This window comes from Beta vulgaris, chromosome 1, assembly GCF_026745355.1.
Source record: "Beta vulgaris subsp. vulgaris cultivar EL10 chromosome 1, EL10.2, whole genome shotgun sequence".
NCBI classification, from domain to species: Eukaryota; Viridiplantae; Streptophyta; class Magnoliopsida; order Caryophyllales; family Amaranthaceae; genus Beta; species Beta vulgaris.
The window spans coordinates 46,685,599-46,709,676 of NC_079202.1; the positions used below are offsets into that span (position 1 = coordinate 46,685,599).

General features: G+C 36.6%; 1 protein-coding gene across 1 annotated transcript; it reads left to right on the forward strand.

Annotated features, from left to right (window-relative positions):
* Positions 1–16,639: 16,639 nt before the first annotated feature.
* Positions 16,640–24,014, forward strand: LOC104892323 (hypothetical protein). The gene is made up of 8 exons (XM_010678224.4): positions 16,640–17,021; positions 17,126–17,266; positions 18,256–18,483; positions 19,166–19,373; positions 19,700–19,836; positions 21,894–21,974; positions 23,330–23,396; positions 23,494–24,014. Exons 1-8 carry the CDS (start codon positions 16,747–16,749, stop codon positions 23,794–23,796), a joined length of 1,440 nt encoding a protein of 479 aa, XP_010676526.1. The 5' UTR covers positions 16,640–16,746; the 3' UTR covers positions 23,797–24,014.
* The last annotated feature ends 64 nt before the right edge of the window (positions 24,015–24,078 follow it).

Genomic DNA, 24,078 nt, shown 5'->3' on the forward strand with positions numbered 1-24,078 from the left:
CTTCCCTGCCCCCACCCCTTCCCCGGCAGCCCTCCTCTTCCCTCCGAAACCACCTTCACCCCTCGAAACCCCCCTCCTAACCCCTTGAAACACCCCCTTTGCACCACAGTCGGCGCCAAAACTCCCTCCACGGCGCCGGCGAAGCTTCGTCGCCCCACTTCTTGCCATCCCCACCCTCTTTCCCCCCTTAAACAACCACCTACAAACCTTGAAACCCCCAAATCGAAACCCTAATTTTTTATTTGGGGGTTTTCGATTTGGGGGTTTTATGTGGTGTTTTAAGGAGTGAAATGGGTTGAGGATGGTCGAGAAATGTTCGTCGGTACCGGGGATGTGGTTTAGGCGCCGGCCGTGGGGTGGAGGGAGGTTTTTTGAGGGGGTGGGTTGGGGTTTTGGCATCGGGATGGTGGTTATGCGGGGAGGGGAAGGCTACCGGCGAGGGTGTGACACCAACGGTCCTCCTCGCCGGCGCATGAGGGTGACGGAGGCGGTAAAGGCGGTGGGATTACCGCCGGCATGTGGTGGCAGTGGTGGGCCGGTGGCTAGGGGTTGAGATTTTTTTAAAATTTTTTAATTTTTTTAAAGTTTTTTAATTAATTTTGTTTAATTATTAACAAAATATTTTTTAGAGAGCCAATACGAAGTTGCCACGTGGCTTAATGACTAACGAAACTTAACGCTGTTAGTCATTAAGGGCATCTGGTGCATTTTTAGTAAACTCAAGGGTACCTGGTGAATTTTTTTAAAAAAATGGGTACCACGTGAATTTTCAAAGAACTCAGGGTTACCTCATGAAATAACCGTTTTTATTAAGCCTAGCTCAAGCCTTAATTTTTCATATCTATCTCTTTGTAAAGGCTTAGTTAGGATATCAGCAATCTGATAATCAGTTTGACAAAACTCAAGTTTGATCAAACCTTTTTCAACATTTTCTCTTAAAAAGTGATGTCTAATATGTATATGCTTTACTCTAGAGTGATGCACTGGATCTTTAGATATACTGATAGCACTTGTATTGTCACAATAAATAGGAACACATTCAAAGTTTATTCCATAGTCACTAAGTTGTTGTTTTATCCAAAGTATTTGAGAGCAACATGCAGCAACATCAGCTACATATTCTGCTTCAGCAGTGGATAAAGCAACTGTGTTTTGTTTCTTGGTACTCCAAGAAACTACTATGACCAAGGAATTGTGCCATACTTGAGGTGCTTTTCCTATTAACAAGATCTCCAGCATAATCTGCATCTGCATATCCTTTTAGTTCGAATGTATCACTTCTTGGATAGTAGAGTCCAAGATCATCTGTTCCTTTAAGGTATTTAAGAATTCTCTTCACAACAGTGAGGTGAGACTCCTTTGGATTTGCTTGAAATCTAGCACACAAACCAACACTGAAAGCTATGTCTGGACGACTAGCAGTTAGATACAAAAGTGAATCAATCATTCCTCTATATTTTGTTTGATCCACACTTGTTCCTATGGAGTCTTCATCTAATCTAGTTGAAGTTCCCATAGGAGTGTGATTTATCTTTGAATTTTCAAGGCCATATTTCTTTAATAGTTCCTTTATGTATTTTTGTTGGTGAACAATTATACCTTTTTCAGTTTATTTGATTTGTAGTCCAAGAAAGAAATTTAACTCACCCATCATACTCATTTCAAATTCATTGCTCATGAGACTTGAGAATTCTTTGCACAATGTTTCATTAGTAGCTCCGAATATGATGTCATCAACATATATTTGAACAAGCAAAATATCAGTTCCTTTAGATTTTAGGAACAAGGTTTTATCAACCTTTCCTCTTTTAAAGTTGTTTTCTAAAAGGAACTTAGATAATCTCTCATACCATGATCTAGGTGCTTGTTTTAACCCATAAAGAGCTTTATCAAGCTTGTAGACATGATTTGGGAGATTGTTATTTTGAAACCAGGGGGTTGTTCAACTATACATCTTCGTTTAGATAGCCATTTAAAAATGCACACTTAACATCCATTTGATATAATTTGAATCCCATGTAAGCAGCAAATGCAATTAAGATTCTAATGGCTTCTAATCTAGCTACAGGAGCAAAGGTTTCTTCATAATCAATTCCTTCTTGTTGGTTATAACCTTTTACTACAAGTCTAGCTTTGTTTCTTACAATGGTTCCATATTCATCTAGTTTGTTTCTAAACACCCATTTCAAGCCAATTACTTTTTGTTGTTTAGATGAAGGAACTAGATGCCATACCTTGTTTCTTTCAAACTCATTTAATTCAGCTTGCATTGCAATAATCCAATCAGAGTCAGTTAAGGCTTCTTCATGATTTCTTGGTTCCATCATTGATAGGAACGCATGAAATGCACAAAAGTTCCTTAACTGAGATCTAGTTTGCGTACCTTTGGATATGTCGCTGATTATGAGTTCCACTGATGTGACTTTTGTAATCTCCAAGGTTTTGGTTGAAACTCTCTTATAGGGACATGTTGTTCCTCATGAGTTCCTTGATTGGATGAGGAGCTCTGCTCTGTTGTTCCTCTGTTAGCCTCGGTGGACTCAGTTCCTTCATTTAGAGGAACAGGAGCATCTTCTCCTCCTTGAGGAACAGGATTATCATTGATCTCAATATTTTTGAATTCCTCGTTCCTTTCCTCTTTCACTTCTTCTTCTTCTTCTTGTGGGTCTGTGTTCCTTGGACTAGGTTGCGCTAACCCTATCTCATAGTCATCAACCTGTATGCTTGGATTATGTTTGTCAGATTCATCAAAGATTACATGAATGCTTTCTTCAACACACATAGTTCTCTTGTTATATACTCTATAGGCTTTACTATGTGAGGAGTATCCTAAAAATGTTGCTTCATCACTCCTTGCATCAAATTTTCCAAGATTATCTTTTCCATTATTATGCACATAACATTTGCATCCAAATGTTCTAAAATAGGTGATGTTTGGTTTCTTTCCAAAGTAAAGTTCATAAGGAGTTTTATTAATGATAGGTCTCATCATGGCACGATTAATTATGTGACAAACAGTATTAACAGCTTCAGCCCAAAGGTTCCTTGGAAGTTCACTAGCAATTAACATGGTTCTAGACATTTCCTCCAAAGTTCTATTTTTCCTTTCTACAACACCATTTTGTTGTGGTGTTCTAGGGGCAGAAAAATTATGATCTAGGCCATTATCTCTGCTTAGGTCATCAAATTTATAATTTTCGAATTCCTTGCCATGATCTGATCTAATGTGCATTATTTTATGTCCACTTAGGTTTTGAACTCTTTTAGCAAAGACAAGAAACTCATCATAAGTTTCATCTTTACTAGAGAGAAAAATAACCCAAGTGTACCTAGAGTAGTCATCTACAATCACAAGTACATACCTCTTTCCACTTCTGCTTTGAATTCTCATGGGTCCACATAAGTCCATATGAATTAACTCTAATGGTTTAGTGGTACTTACAATCGTTTTAGATTTGAAAGAGGATCTTACTTGTTTACCTCGTGCACATGCATCACAAATTGATCAATATGAAATTTTATGGATGGTAATCCTAAAACAAGGTCTTTTGATCTAAGTTTCTCAAGAATGAAAAGCTAGCATGTCCTAGACGCTTGTGCCATAGAAGTGAATCATCTTCAATAACACTAAGACAAGTTAAATTGATTTGAGGAACAAGGTCTAGATCCACAATGTATGTGTTCCCTTTCCTTGTTCCTTCCAAATAACCTTCTTAGTTTTAATGTTGATGATTAAGCATTTTTCTTATCAAATTTTACAGTATTTCCTTTGTCACAGAATTGAGAAATGCTTAATAGATTATGTTTTAGACCTTCAACTAAAAATACATTTTCAATGGAGTGTAATGGTGACTTACCACCTTACCCATAGCAACAATGTTACCTTTCTTATTATCACCAAATGTTACACTGCCACCTTCATAGGTTGTGAGTGAGAGAAACTTCGTTTTGTCTCCTGTCATGTGCTTGGAACAACCACTATCGAGATACCAAGTGTTGTTCCCCCTCACTCCAACCTGCAAAAATCAACTAGTTGTTAGTTGAAGGAACCCCATCTTTCGTGGGTTCCTGTTCTTGACTAGGATTTGTTTTGACAACCCATTTTTTCTTACTTATTGTCACATTTTTCCCAATCATCTCAGATTTTAGTTGACATTGATTTATGTAATGACCTACCTTGCCACAATACATACAGAACTTATCACTAGGTAGATCAACATATTTCTTTGTCTTGTTCCTTTTCTTGTAGTTTTCAAAACCAAGACCTTCCTTCCTTTTGGTCTGTGGTTTCTCAATCCACTTAGGAACTTTCATGATTTTGCCTCTGTTCCTTGCGACAACCAGTTCCTTTTTAAGATTACAGATCTGTTCCTTTAAAATATTTTTCTCTTTATTTATTTTTTCAATCTCAGATCTGTATCCTTTCAAAGGGGTTGATCTTATATCAAAGGAACTCAGAACAGGGACAAATTCCTTCAAGTGTGAAATCTCTAAATTAATTAGATAATTTTCATTTTTCAAACTTCATAACATTCTTTGATTTTTAAGTTTTTATCAAAACAAATCAAAAAATCTAGTTTCGACATCAGTTCTCATTTTCTTAAGCCATTCTATGTGTTCCTTGCAAACCTTTAAGGCTTGTTCCGTTTGTTCACGTTTTTCACGTTCATCTCTACATTCAAGAATTGCATCATAAAGAAGATCATATATTTCAGTCCTAGTTTTACCATCTAGTTCTGACTCAAGTCCATGTTGACTTACCTCAATTTTTTCTTCATCTTCTTTTTCGTCAGTGTTTGCCATGAGGCAAAGGTTTGCTGTTTCTTCAGTTGGTTGTTCCTCTTCTTCTTCCGTCTCTGAATCTCCCCAAGCAGCTATCATAGCTTTGCGCACATTTGCCTTAGAGAAAGGTGCTTTTGATTCTTTGTTCCTTTCAGCAAAGCGTTCCTTGTTCCTTTCTTTGGTTTTGTCTTTTCCCAAAGAGGACATTCTTGATGAAGTGATCTGTACTTCCACATTTATGACAAGCAGCTTTGTTAGAAAATTTCTTAGTTTTACCTTTGAAGTTTCCATTCTTCATGTTCCTGTACATCTTTCGAAATTTTCGAACCATGAGGGCTGCTTCTTCTTCTTCAGAGTCCGAATCATCTTCATCATCTGCTTTGAGAGCAATTGATTTTGATTTGGAGCTTTCACCATATTCAGTATCAAGGTGAAGCTCATGAGTCATAAGTGACCCTGCCAGCTGTTCTAAGTTGAACTTAGTGAAGTCTTTTGTTTCTTGAAGAGCGGTGACTTTAGCCATCCATCTGTCCTTAGGAAGACTCCTAAGAACCTTTCGAACCTGTTCCTCAGATGAAATAAACTTTCCAAGAGAAGCCAACTCATTTATAATGTTAGTAAAACGAGTAAACATGTCTCGGATGCTTTCTTTGGATTTCATGCAGAACAGTTCATATTGATTCATAAGTAAATCAATTTTCGATCTTTTAACTTCATTAGTTCCTTCGTGGGTTACTTCTAGTAAATCCCATATTTGCTTTGCGGATTTGCATCCCATGATCCTATTATGTTCATGGGGTCCAAGTCCACAATGCAATAATTTAATAGCCATGGCATTTACTTCCATTTTTCAAAATCAGATTTGTCATAATCAGAGAGGGGTTTAAGAGTTACCTCATTTTTGTCATTTGTAGTTGTGACTTCGAAATCACCAACTTCAATGACTCTCCATACCTGATAGTTTTCAGCCTTGATGAATATCTCCATGCGGTTCTTCCAATAGTTGTAGTACTTCCCATTGAACATAGGAGGCCTTTGAGTGGAATAACCTTCTTCAAGTTTCTCGGTGGTATTCATTGTTCCTTGGATCTTTTCCTCAATAGGGTTTCCTATCTTACGTGAGTTCTAGCTCTGATACCAATTGTTATTTCCCTAGGAACACTACAAGAGGGGGGTGAATTGTAGGTGTAGAAATAAACGTAACTTTTTGCGGAAATTAAAACTTAAACGAATAAACAAGCTAAAGGAACACAAGGGATTTTTACGAGGAAAAACTTCTTGGGCCCAACAAGAAGAAACAACCTCGACCACTAGGGATTTTAAACTCAACACTTTCACTAATTAGGCCAAACAACTCTGTTACAACCTAATTCTAACTCGAGCCCACCTTGAGTTCCTAAACTCAAGTTCCTGAACCACTGTTCCCTTAACAGCAGTTCCTCTCAACTTCACTCGAAGTTTTCTCACACATACAAGCTTCACTCAAAGCCTTTCTCTTACAGAACTTCACTCAAAGTTCCCTTACCCCAAAAACAAAATACAATTGATCGAAATAAGCTTAGTGGAATTAGAGTAAGAAGGCAAAGAACAAATGGCTATTATGAGAGAATGAAGGCACTGACACTTAATAAGTTAAACTCACTTAATTACTTAGTCAGACACAATTTTGGAACTTATCTAGACTTCTATATTTATAGTGTTAATCATGAAGAACGTGGGATTAATGTTAGAGTACACGTTTTAATCCATTTACCCATGATGTTCCTTCCCCTAAGGAACACGTTTTACATCATGTCCCATGATCCCATGAACTATAAATGAACGTGGATAAAATGCAGCCATTACTCCTAAATAATAGGAGTTCCTTGAGCATTATCCGAAAATCAGTTTTTATAAACTCTTTTTATCTTTAAATCTGAATTTCTAATCTTTAAGAAAATAATATCTTTGAAATAAAATCTTTCTAACAACCGGATATTTATTTTCTTATTTTCCGAAAAATAAAATCTTTTCCAAAACAGATTTTCTTTTTAAAACTGATTTTATCATTTGAAATTAGAAATAACTAATTTCCTATAATCTAGGCATGACTTACTCCATTATCTTTTAACGTTATACTAAGTACACGCCTAAGTCTAGTTCCTTATATTAGTTCAGTTCCTTTAACATATTTGCTAAGTGCCACTTGAGTTTGTTCCTTACAAAGGAACAAACGCTTCATTCTCAAATATTCTGCCACAGTTCCTTACCATTCTTTCTTTGTTCCTTTACATTGGAACTAGAAAATAAAACGCCTAGCTTCTATTATTCTTGATCCAATGCTTGCTCCAGTATCAACATAGAAACTTCTTTACTTAGCCTTTGAAATCCTCTCTTGACTTCTTCATTGACTTCGTATTCTCCCAGTTCCTTGCATTGATACCTTAGACACCATACACTTAAATAATTCATTAGTTCACTACTTAGTTTGTTCCTTTGTTTCTTTGTCATTATTAAAACTAGGGTTCAACACGAATTACTCCCTTCGTTTCCTAAAGATCTTCCCACTTATTGTTCCTACAGATACCAAGGAAAATCAAGATGTGTGGGGCATGGTGTGAATAAAGTAGGAGAGAGAAAGGGGTTAAAATAAATAAACAAATAAAAAGGGGTTAAAGTAGGAGAGAGAAAGGGAGTAAAATTGAATTAATAATGTAATGGTGGACCATATAATAATGACATGAGAGGGTAAATAGGGAAATTTGTTTTGCCAAATAAGGAATAAAGCAAAAGAGGGAAGATCTTTTGGAAACACCCTTAAACGGAAAGAGGGAAGATCTTTAGGAAACGGAGGGAGTATGTAGCAAAATTTATATACAGATAGCTTAATATAATAATTTAAGTTGTTCATTCAACACGAAACTCTAACTTTCGCTTATCCAAAGCTCGTTATATGTATTTAAATCTATGAAGAACTCTATTTTTGTTAAAAAATAAAGAAAATTGATAACATGGCAATCCTATGTGGCGCGCTCATGCTCCCGAAAAGTTCCTCCTTTATATATATATATATATATATATATATATATATATATTGATTTAGTACAAGGTGATCATGAGTCAGACTGATTTATGCAACTTTTTAGGATGGTTTTAATATTTAAATTTGAGACAAACTAATTGGAATGTTCGGTCCAAAACTTAGTTCAGAAAAAAAAAAGATTATCAAAAACGTAAAAAAAAACATTCCCGATGCCCAATGTGTTGAAAAAAGTTTGCCTTTAGCCTGATTGGGTAAAAGTTAATTGACTCTATTTATTTATGTTTATTCAAAAATTAAGATTAATTTAAGAAATATATTAAATTTGAATTTTGCTCTTACTTTCAAATGTTAAGCGTGACCCACAAACTCACTTCTCCTTCTTGTTCTCTTTAGTTTCACACTAACGGGATAGGGTTTGTGTTCATACATAATATATAAAACTCACGAAAATAATCGAATGGTGTGATTTATTCGGACAAATAGTCCTATAGGTAGGAGTTTTTTTTTTTTGGTAAAAATATAAGTTGATATATACCAAAAAGGCGAGTAAGAGCCTTCATACAACCTAACAGCAAACAACAATTAACAAACCACCACCACAGCTATAAAAACCTCCCAAAATACCAATACCTCCAAAATATAACTATCAGCTATACACAATCTATCTGGCTACTATACATATATAACTTGTTAAACCATTCTAATTATGCATTACTCCATTTGTCACTAATCCTTGCACGAACTCTAATACATATATGTTCCTGTATACGTTTAATCAAAATTTCTGGCCTTAAAACCACATCATTCCAGTAGGATTGATTTATTGTCTTCCATAGGTAATACACAGTAGCAGCTAAACTGGCATAACAGACCATGTGTTGCTTTTTTTAACTTGTACCTTCTACCCTAATGCTTCCATCGTGCATATAAACTCTCCTGTTGTTGACATCTTATTCCCAACCATTGCATAATACCTTTGATACCTTAACACCATATAGACATTTAAAGAATAAGTGTTCACATGAATCTTCTCCCTGAATACATAGTAAGCATCTGGTGTCACTACAGAGACCAGCTTGCTGCATTCTTTGTCTAGTTTTAAGCCTCTCCTGTGCGGCTAACTAGGAGATAAATGAATGCTTTGGAATGTTGGCCTTGCTCCAAACCCAGTAGAACCATGCTACACTAACTTGATCTCCCACAAGCCATCTATACCCTGCTGCAATAGTGTATGTTTTCTACGCCACAAACCATCTGTTGTGTGTATATGCTACTTTAAAGATTTCCTTCACCCTGCATATCATCTTCCATGACCAGCTAGCTGATCTGGGAGGGGTATAGCCCCACCAATCAGCATTCTTGATGTACACACTATGGATCCACTTTATTCACAAAATGTCTTCTTTTTGAGTAATTTGCCATACAAATTTCCTGTGGCAGCCTATTCCATACATGACAATTCCTCAACCCCAAGCCACCTTTCTTTTAGGTTTGCAAATCCAGTCCCATGAGACAGTAGGGGGACAGTGAAGGAATGATTTACCTTCCCATAAGAATGCTCTACATATCTGGTTGATTTTGTCCAATACCTTCTTAGGCATAATAAATATCTGAGCCTAATATGTGTGTATACTCAACAATACTGCATTCATTAGTGCATGTCTTGCTGCATAAGACAAATGCCTGGAAGAACAACAGAGGATTTTCTTCACTATTTTTTCCACCATTACATCACAATTTGCACTTGTCAGTCTTCTAGCTGATATTGGAATACCCAAATATCTAAATGGATACTCTCCCTTGACAAACCCAAATATCTGCAGAACTTTTTGCTGAATTCCATCATTCACATTACCAAAATAAACAGCAGACTTTTCCTTATTTGCATACAAGCCTGAAGCAACAGAGAAAGCTTTTAAAGCCTTTATCATCATCATAACTGAGCCCACATACATTTCCTTTACAGAACATCATAAGATCATCAACAAAAACTAAATGTGTTAGTTTGATATGTGCACATCTATGATGAAACCTAAATTCAAGTCTTTTACTCATCTTCTTCAGAATTCTATTCAGATACTCCATCACCAAAACAACAACAAGAGAGAAACTAGATCACCTTGTCTCAGCCCCTTCTTACCTTTGAATTAACCAAAGTTATTACCATTAACACTCAAAGTGAATGTAGGAGTGGTAATACAACTCATAATCCATCCTATGAATTTACTGGGAAACTTAAGCTGCTTCAGAAGATCTTCCACAAACTTCCAATGAACTGAGTCATAGGCCTTTTTAAGGTCTATTTTCATTATGCACCTTAAAGGTAAACTTTTACTCCTATATTACTTCGTCATATCCTGACAAATCAGGATATTGTGCATTATCATTTGCTTCTCAATAAAAGCACTCTGCACTTGATCCACCAGCCCAAGTAGCACACCATTCAATCTTGAACAAATCATCTTAGGTATAGTTTTGTACAGGACATTACAACATGTTATAGGCCTAAATTATGTAACATTTAGGGGTTGTTCACATTTAGGCACTAAGCATAAAGTTGTAGCGTTGATTTGCTTTAGCATGTATTTTCCCAATTTGAAAGAAATTCAGCACAACTTGACTAACCTCAGTTCCAATTCTATTCCAAGCTTTCTTATAGAAATTGCTGGAGTAGCCATCAGGCCCTGTAGATTTTGTATCATCAATGTCAAATTGCAGCCTTCACATCAGCTTTATTGAATGGAACACACAAATTCTGTTGTTGCAAATCAGATAGGAGAGGGCCTTCTTTGATTATACTCTCACTCACTTTGCATTGTGAGCTATAATCTGTTCCCAGGAGGCTTTTATAATACTGCACAAAAGCTTCTTCTATCCCCTGATTATCATCCTTCCATTCACCATCTACATTTTGAATTCTATACACTTGATTCTGCATTCTTCTCTTTTTGAGACAAGCATGAAAGTAACATGTGTTTTCATCTCCACCTTTCAGCCACTCAGCTTTTGCTCTTTGTTGTAGGTAAGACATTCTTGCTTTGTTAAGTCTTTGGTACTCCTGCATAGCTTCATTTTCTTGCTGATGAAAGACAATATTCAAAGGCTATGTATGGATGTCTTTTTGAATTGCATTTAAGTTTGTCAATGCCATCATGCATTCATTTTATATGTTAGAGAATTTGGTCTTGTGCAACAGCTTAAGACCTTTCTTCAATTTCTTCAATTTAACAACTACTCTATACATAGGAGTACCAGTCACACTCTCTTGCCAATAGTTATTCACGATGCTCATAAATTCCTCAGCCATACTCCACATCTTATAGTAATTAAAGGCTCTAGGCCTTCTGATAATAGTGTTATCCAGTTCGATAACACATGGACAATGATATAATATGCCTTCTGTTAAGAATGTAGCACTTGCATTTCTCATTCTATTCAGCCACTCATCATTACACAAAATTCTATCAATCTTCGAAAACACCCTATTAGTACCCTCCTGCTTATTTGACCATGTAAAGAAAGGACCATGAACACCCATTTCAAGAAGGCAGTTGTCCCTCACACACTGTCATAAGCTTGCTACCTCCTGTAAGATTACAGTAGAGCCAAGTCTATCTTCTAGATTTGAAACATTGTTGAAATTCCCCATTACAATCCATGTTGTAGTTACTCTCTTGCCGATATTAACCAGGGCTGACCATAACTCATTCCTCTCACCAGCCTCATTGAATCCATACACCATTGTAACAACAAAACTAATTAAACTTGCCCTGTAGCTTTATGAATTACTTCACAATGCACATGTTGAGTTGCCTTTCATCAATATTCACTACAAAACTACTAGCCAACCACACCAGCCATATTCTACCACCTCTATGGTACTGATAGTTAGTGACAATAGAAAAGATGAACATACCTTAGGGAAGACTTTAGGAAAATTTACTGCCTTCACCCTTGTTTCTAGAAACCCAAATAACCCAATCTTATAATGAGTTAGAAATGACCTAATCTCACTATGTTTCATTGGGCTTATGTTCAACACTCCTACATTATCCATTAGTAAGAGGATCATGTGCTCCCCTGCCACTTCCACTGTATCTACTTGAACCTCCATTCCTCCTACCATAACAGCTCTTGTTGACATCTCCTGCTCCTTGCCTCCCCCTAATCTACCAGCACAAGACTGTTTTGCCTCTTGAAATTGAACTACACTCACAGGAGCTTCATTAGCTTGACTTACATCAACATCTTCTACTACTTTACTCATAATCTCCTTGTCACCCACCTCTTTCTCCTTACCAACATCTGCTACATGATTTTGAAGAGTTGTATTAGGTTTAGCCTTAGGAGCCCAAATTTGTCTTGGTTTTATTTTTGCCAAAGCCAACTCATACTTCTTCCTCCTGCAATCCTCTGTTGTATGCCCTATTCCCTTGCAATCCCCACAAAGCACTGGTTTACATTCATATTGAACAAATTGACTCATTTTTCCCCTTCCCATTCTTGAAGCTCACTGTAATTGGGAAATTTTGATCCACATGAACCTCCACAAGAATTCTTGCAAACTCAATGATATCCTTTTGAGCTGTTGTCCTATCCGTTCTTATAGGTTTCCCTACTGACCCAACAATTTTATTTAAGGCATTTACCCCCCGGTATTTAAGAGGTAACCCTAGTAGCTTAATTTAGGTAGGCACAACCTTTACTGTTTCAGCCATAAGGTCCAAATCACGAGACCAAGGCTTCATGATAACAGGCTTGTTATCAAACATGATTGGACCTACATCTAAATCATTATATTTGCCCTCAATAGTCCCAAATCTTGCTACAAATTAATGACCCCATTGGCATTCTGAACCACTCGTTCAATACCATATATGCCCCGTACTCTCCTCATAAAGCCATTGATGATCCTATAAGGAGTTTTACTGCCTGGCACATAGCAAACAATGGAGGTATTCCAGAAATCTATCTCAGTCTGGACATCCTCCTCAGTTATGCACACTTCCTCTCCACTAATATTTCCTCCAACTACTCCTTTATCCACAGCTATAGATAAATCCATGCCTTCCTCTCTAATTGTTTCAAACAAATTCGATCGCCAATTCTTACTAGGAACAATATTACTCGCTAAATTCTGCATAGGTTGAGGAGAAGGGTTCACCTGATTTAATCTAGGTTGGCGCAAGGGAGTGCAAATTGACGCTATCCAGTTTGAAACCTGATTCTTTTCAACTTTAAAATGAGAACGATCCATCAATGAAGCATTCTTGTAAGCAGAAGCATTTGATTCTTCATCATCATCTTCCTCAAAAGTCCAACTCAAAGCAGTAACCTCATTGATTTCATTAACATTCCTTTTTTTCTTCGCATCATCAGATTGGGGCTTCTTCACTAGCCTCACAGTTTGCTTTGATTTTTGTCCACCATTTCCTTTTTTCTATCCCTTTGCCATAGCTTCAGCAATCAGCCGAGAATCAAAATAAAAAAGCGATGAACAGTAACCAATGTAACAGTGATTCTAGAGAGAAGGAGGAGTTTCTCTCTCTAGACCCGTTTTTTTAGGCAATTATGATGTCAATAATTGTTATATAGGTAGGAGTTTTTCCCCCTTTACTTTCATCTTTTTTGTTATATCGATATATTGTAATTTCAAAAATAAAGGTGCTAGGAAAATATGATATACTAGTAAGTGAGCTTTCTTTAAGAAAGAGGATAAAAGAGTGTCCTCCACCACTCCAAAAGTTTCTAGCCTGTTAACCCAAGTCGAGTTGATCCACGAGAGGTTTGCAGGGCGCTTCATCTTACCTACCTAAAATATAGGATTTTAATAGGAATAAGGAGGAGCGAGAGTATTCTATTTAGAGTTTGAGTAAGAAAAAAAGATGGAGTGTTATTTCATGAAAAAAAGGAAGGTGGAGAAAGAGGGTTATAAATAACTCTCCATCTTTATTTTTTCTTATTCAAACTCCATTGACTCTCGAATGCAACTTGTTGAATTTTGACCATTAACTTTTATTTTCAGGTGTTGGCTCATACACACACGGACACACCTCATGTGAACTACTAAACCCTTCTTAATTTCTTATCCCAAATTCTTCGAAAGGAAGAAGTTTAGAAATGTGAGGATCGAAGAGAAGAGAAAATGAAAACGGAGAGGGGGGGATAAAGAATCAAATTGAGGGTTAAGTGGGTCACATGTAAAGATGACGACAATGGATAGGATCTATCTGGACAGGGTCTTCTAAGATCCAGATTCGTTTCTAGAGCAAGAATCCAAATCATACCCGAATCCATCGGGTAATAAGAATGAGGATCCAAATCCGTATGGATCCTAATTCGTATGGATCCTATAGATTCGGGTCCTAAAATGGATCCAAAATGGATCCTTGGCTATTTTCTTCAAACTATCCTAATTTTCACAATAATTAAAAGATTTTAATCAATAAAGTCATTTAATATCAACCAAAAAATACATTTAATTTCTGAAAAATAACCATTGCAACTATTCAACTTTCAAACTGTAGATTAATCAACTTTTTTTTTAAATGAATAATTATCAACCCAATTTTCGAACTCAATTATCCAATAAATTCAAACAAAATCACACATTAATTAGAATAATAATTCGAAATTGAAGTAAAAATCCGTTTTACATGTGATGACTAATAGTGTAATATTATTATAATATAAAATTAAATAATAATACTATAAAAACGGGTAAACGAATCTGGATCCGGGTAATAATTTAGGAATCTGTCCAGTTTCTTTTTTTCAAGGAGGATCCAGATCCTAATTGGATCTATATGGTCCAAATTCGAGGACCTAGATCCGTCAAAAATGAATATGGATCCACGAATTTGGGTAGGGTCCATTATCCACTAGCATCTCTAGTCACATGAGGTGTGTGTCAAGACCTTGAATTTTGAAAGTTAATGGCTAGAATTTGATGAAAAGATTCATCTCAAAAAGAAAAATCATAAGTGATGGTTTACTGTCAAGTTTATATAAGGTTATTTCTCACAAAAAGCTAACATTTGAAAAGTGGAATCTGATAATTTTCTTTTGCATTTTCGACAAACATTCTTTTTCATAGGAGTCATAAATGTTAAATCATTAATCCTACATTAAGTTTAGGCGCTTGAGGAGGAAAAAACTTTGTCCACCCATTGGGTAGACTACCCATTATTAATAAAGACTTGTTAAGGGTTGTGATAATATAATCCGACTCAATATAATAATCATTTTTTAATGTTCTATTAATAATAGGTTATCTATCCAATAGGTAGGTAGGTATAGCAATATCCGTTTCAAGAGTTGAGGCGGAGCCGCAGAAGTAAATCAAAGAGTACGAGAATGAATGAGTGTACTTTTAGTCTATTACAACAAATTCCCAACTGCTAACTAATAAAGTATCAATGTTGGCCAACAAAGCCATTAACAGTGAGGGCTGATATACACATAACAGGTATGGGGCAGCAGTTGCCCATAACCAGGACATTTTTGTAATTTTGGGGCCCAACGTCTGCCCAGGACGTGAGGTCCGTGGACCTCACGTCCTGGCCATACGTTCGCCCTATGGACCTCACGTCCTGGCCAGACGTTGGGTTCATGGGGCGACCGTTCTGGCCATACGTTGGACCCATGGATCCAACGTCCTGGCCAGATGTTGGTTCAATGGGCGTTATATCCGCCAAACTTTTTACGCTTTTACCCTTAGTTTATGCTGTAATAGCATCTTTACCATGGTTATGGGTAACTGCTGCCCCATAACTGTTATGCAAGGATACTTTCTCATTAACAGTTGTTGCCAAAACCAAAAAAAAACCATTCACATTATATCACTTTCACTCTTCAAACAGGTACATGAATTAATTGGATAAACTTGGCAACATGCTTGAGTGTTGACCATCACCATCATTATATTTTTGCACATGCTTTTCCCTCAATTCACTTAATTTTGCCATTTCAGTTGAGATAGTTCAAGAAAAAACCTAGGTGAATGAATTGCGTTAATTTTATATTGAATGAGTTGTCGCACCACCTTTTTGGTTAGAGCAATGTTTTATGAAACAACTAAAGGGGGAGTGACGTAGACATGTTAAAAAATACTTTTTAATATATTAGTTTAGACATAAATGATATTTTGCTTAGGGACCTAATACATTACTTAATAGTTTCATCCGCATATTTGATGTGATTTATCTAGAAGAAATGCAATTAAACGTTTTTGGGGTCAATTGTCACTACTAGACTTAATTTTATTAATGCACCAAAAAAGCCCAAACTTATACATATACACGTCCGTAGGATGAGAATCATATAGACAATGAACACGAATGATGAGACAAAAATTATTAAAAGAGACGGTCTAATTTTAATATAAAAGTAGACTTAGTCACTAAATAAATTAAACTAGTCATCGAAAAAATTAACCTAATTACTACTGGGCTTATTCTCTTTTTGATATTGGGTTTGCCATTCCCTAATTTTAATTTAAAAGTAGACAGTCTATCACAAGACAAACTAATGATGAGATTATAAACACAAAGACCAATACTAATGAACATGCACCAACAAAGATATACATATGTTCATTTGACTTGTTATTCATATATATGTGTTCATTTGACTTGTTAGCCATGTAGTTTGACTTGTTTACCATATATAATATATATACCATGCTCTACCTATAAACGTGTGTACCATTTAAGCATTGTTAAAGCAAAAGATGTATCACGAAAACATTGTTTAGTTCTACTAATTTAAGAACCCTCAACTCAACACGTTACCAATTAAAGAAACCTTTTTAACACTCCAAAACTTAAAAACTACCTGTAACGTGTGCCATATTAACTGGCTACCTTTTCGTTATATCCAATCTCCACTCTTCTCAAGTTCTCTCTCTCTCACACACACACACTCTCTCTCCTCCCCAAATCATGCTACCTCCCGACGGCGCTCCCACCTGCTCTTTCTCCGGCGACGACGCCATAACTTCCGACCACCTCAATTGTTCGCATTGCCGGAAATCCGATCCTTCTTCGTCTTCTTCGTCCGAATTCTACTCAATTTCCGACACCAATTCCGATAAACTCAAACGAATTATCTCTGCCTCTTTTAAAGGTTTCGTTATTGGTGCTGGATTGAAAGGCGGTCTCTCGATTTTCTCTCTCCTCGCTCGTTTGAGTCGCAAGAGATCCTCTAAATCTCTCACGTTAGTTTGTTTGCTGATTCATCTGAATTTCGTTTTTTTGTTTGTGTAGTAGTTTGGTGTAATTTGAGGTTTTGGAATTTTTTTTTATTGCTGGCATGTTTCAGGAAAGTAGGTGGAGTTTCAAGTAGTGACGAGATTTTGTTGGTGATTAAGGAAACTTTGCGTTATGGTCTTTTTCTTGGTACTTTTGCTGGAACTTTTACATCAGTTGATGAGATTGTAGCTACTTTGGGCGGTCACCGAAGGCAAGTCAATTTATCAACTTAATCTCAAATGTTTGTAAATGTGAAATGCATTTCTTTGCTAATTTTGTGCGTAATTAGTCTGATTTTGGGTTGGATTTGTATGATTGATCTAATTATTGTTTAATTAAATCGAAATTATATAGCTCAATGCGCTCATCTTAGTTGGTTCTTCTGATATTAATTTTGAACTTGCTTTTGTTTTTTCCATGAGATCATAGGTTGGTGGTTATATGGATAAGACATGTTGGCCTACATTCAATTGTTCTATCATATGTGGATGATTTGATGTCAGCTAGCTTAGTTGGTAAAGTCGGGAGTGGAGGATACTTAAAACCTCAATCAACCCCGGTTTACCTCATTGGCCCTCGTTGCGTTCTGTACACCAATGAAAAAAAATGTTGAGTTATATTATGGGTTTCTTGGGGATCCAAAAATAAACATGTCTATTCCTTGGAGAAATGACTAAGGGGAGGGACCGAGGGAGTATATGAGTTCAATTAGCTTTTGCGCCTTTAATGAACCAGAAAAGAAGACTTGTTATTCCTTGTAAAATGATTTGATTCCATCTATCCATGAACTCTCATGTGGTTCCTGCCCACGGTGGGGCTAGTGTATGAGAAGTCAAATGCATTATATTGTCATCCTTGGCACTACGATATGATTGATTACGCGAGATCTTTCATTGAATTTTGATGCATTAGATGTATAAACTCATAAAGGAGGTAGCTGACAGTGATGTGACACATTTGGTATATATCTCATAATGAAAGGGAACTCTCAAGTTGGTCATGAAGTAACTGAAAGGATGTTACTACTAGCTGTTTCATGCTATGCCTATCGAAGCTGAGTATTATTTTGACATCTCATCACCATCCACACTGACCGTTCCTAAAATCTGTGCTTTTATATTTGGGTAGCATTTTGAACCACATTCTTCCAGCACTTGTGTTGGTGAATTGAGTCTGATACATTGTATATTTGTAATTCAGGACTGCAAGATGGAGGGCGTTATTGGCAGGTGGAATTGCTGGTCCTTCCATGCTACTAACTGGGTTAAATACACAACATAATAGTTTGGCATTATATATTTTCATGCGAGCGGCTGTATTGGCATCTCGCTGTGGAATTAAGAGCAAGCGGTTTGGTCGTATTTGCAAACCTTTGACTTGGGCCCATGGAGATATTTTTCTAATGTGTCTTTCCTCTGCCCAAATTTTGTGAGTATATCTATTGTTCTAAATATGAAGTTTTTGCACATTTTCTGCGCAGGCATCACAATATTTTATACTTCCTCCATTTCTGTTTACTTGCAACGGTTTGACTTTTATACTATTAACCAACTCTACTTAGTTTATATTTGGTGAATTATAGGTTGGAAAAACATATTCATGTTGTATCTTGTTAGATTCGTCTCAATATATATTTTCTCAATATCTACTTTTCATGATTTTTAATTATCGGTAATTAAAGATATCATTGGTTGAAATATGCATTGGCAAGCGTGAAAGTCAAACGGTTGCAAGTAAAAAGAAACCAATGAAGTAATTTGTAAAAAGGGCATTGCTTTATGATAGCTTAGTTGTTCAGTTACAATGTTAATTGAGTTAATAAAGGCATGCATGTCCAACTATGGCACTAGTTTCTTGTATGTATTCCTTGTGCAATGGCATTACTAGGTCAGTTTTGTCTGCAAGTAGTCTTTACAGTAGTTCTCTCTTGGTGCATTGGAGTTACTGTTCAATTTTCTGTATTTGTTATGCTAGCATGCGGGGATTGCGGGCTTCTCCAATGGTATTCTAATGGGTCTTTTGAATTTTTGAAATGTGCTCTTGCTTTTGTTGATGTAGCCTTTCTCCTTTTCCACAACCTATATAAATAAGTAGGGACCTGCCTTTTCAGGTCGGCCTATATATTGAAGCCAGAATCTCTGCCTTCGTCATACAAGTCGTTCCTCAATAAACATGGCGCAAAGGATATGTCTATTCTGCATGGTGTGAAAGACATTGCTAGTGGCATGCCCTTTTCTAATCTGGGGGAAATAGAGAAGTATTATAAATCAGTGGGTATAAACATCAAATTAGACCCAGAAATGAAAGTTCCCTGCTCGGTATTGATTTATTTCAACCACTTTGCTTTCACATATTTACTTCCTTAGATAGTTGGTTTTTAGCACAATTTGCCTTCACAGTTCACAAGTTTTAATTTGCTCAGATATTTTGCTTATTATGGGCTAGAGTGATCACATGAGGAAAACAGTATCCACTACAAAATAAATTTATTCTTTGATGGTATAATCATCGCTTTGGCAAGATACGTTATGGATCTTGCACTATGCGCTTTGCTGGAGTTAAAGGGATTTCTTAATTTCTATTTCTTGATTGGAACTACTTTTTGCTTGCAATGTCTAACTGTTCATCTCAATGGATAATCTAGATTGTACATGGGCATCAATCATGTGTAGCTCATGTCAGCACATTTCTTGTCCAAGCGTATAAAAGAGCACTACCGGTGTATCTTCCAGTATATTTGGTTCCTGCACTAATTGTTCATCGCCAAGATCTACTAAAAAGGTAATCATTATTATTATTTTAAATGTTGAAGTGACATTCTGCTAATTGATGAAAGATTATAAGATTGGCTGCAAGAATTGAAATATATTACATCAACTCATTTGTACACGAGTATGGCCTTTTTAGTTTCTATCGCTTCAAAGATTTACACTTCATTTGGATAGGAATGATGGAGGAAAAGGAAAGGGAGAGTAGGAGAGGGAAGGGGGATGAAAGGAAGGGGTGGGAAGAGTGAGGTTGCATTTCCCTGCTAACGTTTCCAATAGGAAGGTTTTGGTTTACTAGGAGGAGAGGGAAAATAAATTCTTCCAGTTCCCTTCCTTCCCCCATGCTGTATTCACACTAGGAAAAATGTATCCCTTCCTTTTGCTCCAAGTTCCTTTATCCAAACTATTAGTGTTTGAGACTTTGAATGGCTTTGGGTTCTTGAGAAAACACGCCTAGGGATTCCTTGCGGATAGGCACTGTCCTCTGCAACTTATAGGGTGAGGCCCACACCTTAGTGTATTGAAACAACTCATTTGATGTCACCAAAATCAGTTCAGTTTTTATTCTTGTTTATAATTGATTGAAGCTGGATTATATTGAATTTGCAATGCAATAGGAGTATAACTTTTGTTTTTTTTCCTCCGTAAATTCTGTTTTAAAATGATATTCGAGTAATTTATCAAAAAGTTGCATCTCAAGTCCATGATGGATATATCTCTGCCTCATGGATGCACCTTGCACTTCGTAGAAATTTAGGCGCCATTCAGCATTGTTTTATGTTTCTGTTCATTTTATAAAAATGAAAGAAAACTTTTTCGGGAATGCTGTAGAAAAAAAAAAAATTCCTTCAGATTCTACAAATCCGAAGTGGAAGATGTGAAACCTTTCTTAGTTGTTTAGATTTATCGTTTTAGGAAACTACTTGAATGAATCTAGATTATTGCATTCAGCAACTCAGTCAAATCATGTGGCCGACCTTGCAACCATGATTGCCGCCGGGAAATGACCACCTGCGGAAACCTAATGGCCCTTAAAATTGCACAAAATTTTCACAAACCTAAAATGAAGCTTAAAGGCCTCAAAGTTTCTGTCATCTTTCTCGGTCTTTGAATTTCTTCCTGCCATGTCATTGAGTCTGCTATTGCACTAGTAGGGATCCTACCACCCTCTTTATGGCGTCCCTCCTGTTACACCATCACTGGCAACCATCACTAACAGGAGAGGACGTCGTTGCTGCAGCCCCTATGCCTTTTGTCTTCATTGCTCTACTGATTCTTTCCTGTCAGTTGACTCATTGTTTGAAACTGTACAACTCTAGATGATGTATAATGAGTTCAACTTCAGTTGATGTTCTCTTTAGTGGCCTCTTTATTTTACTAACACTGGTGCTGCCATGTGTTGGCTCCATCGCCTTCATGTCTACTCTTTTATTTAATTTTTGATATGTTTTTCCTTGAGAATTTCGATGCATAGCATCTCATCGCTTATAATATAATAGAACAATTGTATTTTTGGTTAAATACTACCTACATTCCTATTTAATCTACATGGTTTGCTTTTTATTAGAACCAAAGAAAAAGTGAAAGTAGGGGAGAGAGGAGAAAAATTATGAAAAATGGGGAGTAAGAAGAACAAAAAGTAAATAAAAAATAGAGGAGAGAGAAAAATGGGGTATGTGGGGGGTTTAAGTGAGATAATTCATTTGGTGAGAGACCACATGGGGGACAAAAGTGGGGAATAATGATTAAGCATTTTACCTTATATAGATAAAGTAACATTGTAACCTTAAAAAAGGAACGATTCGAAAAGGAAGTGGGTAGATTAAAAAGGAACCGAGTTGTATCTAGAAGAGCATGAGTCCATTTTTTTTTTCCCCATTTTGGGTGTTAGTTTTGAGATAACTGAACTACACCTAAATTTGTTTTCTGGTTCTTAGAAGCTGAAAACTAAAACTTAAAATGATACCAAATGATACCTAAGTTATGTGATTTAAACTCTTATTATCCTTGCTAATTTATTGGGGTCATTTAGAAATGTTTATGAATGTTTTGCTGCCTTTTGTTATGCAGACCTTACACAATTGTGGGGAAGAGTGTTTTCGGTATTGCACGATCAAGCTTGTTCCTGTCTTCATATTGCGCTTCTGCCTGGTAGGTCTTCTTTTGTCCACTACCTTGAGTGTTATTGATGCATCAACGTGCACTTGTTGTAAGTCTTGGCTGCTAACAAGTAGGAAGTGCTTTGCTTGCCACATGGTTACAGAGTACTTGTTCCAAACATATTGAGAGATGATAATGTGTGTGAGTGTATGTGTTGGAGAACAACTCATGTTGGAGTTAGGTCTTGAATGTTTTGCATGCATGCATCTGAAGACTATTGCATTTATGCTAGTCATGTAAACCAGTAAGATTTTAGAATCAATTGAAAGATTAAAATGTTAAGGACAGGTCCCCATCAAATTATCTGGAATCTTTTTCTGCATCCCCACTTCTGAATAGAAAGGCTGCTGCTTCTGTAATCACTACTGGAAGAATGACTGTTGTTTAGCAGAAGAATAAGTCTTATAACAACTAATAGGTGATAAAAGAAAACTTAATTACCCGTAATTTAGAACTAGAGTTTGTGAATTGGGTCAGGCAGGAAGAGAAGTGATTAGGAAAAGAAAGCTGAAAGAGGGAGGAGTTTGCGCTGCTTCAATAACTTTCTCTCTCTTCCGCAGTGTGTCTCGTCCCCCCAGATTCCATACTTGCTCACTTCCCCTCCCCATCACTTGTGAGAGAAATTTCAGAATTCATAACTCTATTTGCTCCAACCTGAAAGCTGTGCCTCATAATCATATTTAGGGTTTTGTGTATTCAACTGATTTTGACTTATTTGAATTTATTGTAACCCATTTTTTAGATCTTACTGAAACTTATCTGTATGCATCAGAACTCAGAAGTTATTGGAACTTATTTGAACCTTTTTTTTTATGTATCAAATCAAGGTGTTCAAAGTTCTACCTTGGTTGCAAGTCAGCCTCAATCTGTACAGTTGAGGGAGGGAATGAGATGGAAAACAAAATTGTGAGGGAGAGCGTAAATGAAGACAAAGCAGTATGAATGTGTGTGTGTGTGTGTGTGTGAGAGAGAGAGAGAGAGAGATAAGCTATAGGTGAACCACAGAAAGAAGAGGCAAACCATTGTTAACCAATGTTGGGGGAATATATATCTTTTTTGTTATTGTCATGTCTCGCAAAGTTATGAGTTTGAAGATTAAATAGTCTCTTAGCGAAAAAAGCTTATCTGACCAGAAGTCCTTTTATTGTCCTGAAGTATGGAACTGCATGTAATAGTTATTCATGGTTTTGTGGATTTACTTATGTGGAAACAACTGGAAACTTTGACCCAGTGAGTTTCGTAGTTATAAAGTATATACAGGATCTTTGGTGGAATATTAGTGAATGTTGTATTGAGCTTGTTCTGGGAAGAGCTGAACTTACAGTCCCAACTTGTCATTGTTTCAGGATGTGGACATGCATTCTTTTTAGGATTTTCAAGACGTGCAACATCCCAATGGTGGCAATGGGGACGGTATTCTCTTACGCTTTCCTTTTCCTTTGATGTGCACATCAGATTTTGTTCCGTGTTATCTGATTATAAATTATAATGCACATTGGCTCTCAAACAGTTTCCGACTGGCTTTGCATTAGCCATTGAGAAGAAAAGCAGAAGGATGGAAATATCGCTCTATTGTCTAGCTCGCGCCATTGAGAGCTTCTTCACTTGTATGGCTGATGTTGGATATCTGCCTCAATCACTAGTAAATATCAAGAGAGCTGATGTGGTTGTTTTCAGCTTATCAACAGCTATTATTATGCACTGTTATTCTCAAGAGAGGGAAGTGTTCAGATCCAAGTACCTAAACGTTCTCGATTGGGTCTTTGGTGTGCCACCACCACCCTGCTACACTCCGCGCTATAAAAACAAGTAGAAGATTGAAAAATATACATGCAACGCATTAGGGATTGTCATTTTTTCTCCCCTCAAGTAATGTTCCAAATTTAGTGAGGAGCAATTTGTACAACAATTAGATTTTAGCTAGATTATTAGCAATAGTGTTAAATTAAGTTACAATGCCCATCTGGGTATTGAAATGAATGTATCAATCAACTCATATTTGCAAAGTTACATTAATTCGCCTTCTTCAAACCATCATCTCAAACCAGATTTTGTCACCAATGATCAACTAGATACAAAATCACAATGTTCCGTA

What these genes read in the sequence shown, in the direction of transcription:
- LOC104892323 (XM_010678224.4), top strand. Translation starts at nt 16,747, where the DNA reads ATGCTACCTCCCGACGGCGCTCCCACCTGCTCTTTCTCCGGCGACGAC. An exon ending in CGCCAAGATCTACTAAAAAG is followed by an intron (nt 19,837 to 21,893) that starts GTAATCATTATT and finishes TTTGTTATGCAG; the next exon opens with ACCTTACACAATTGTGGGGA. An exon ending in TCATATTGCGCTTCTGCCTG is followed by an intron (nt 21,975 to 23,329) that starts GTAGGTCTTCTT and finishes TCATTGTTTCAG; the next exon opens with GATGTGGACATGCATTCTTT.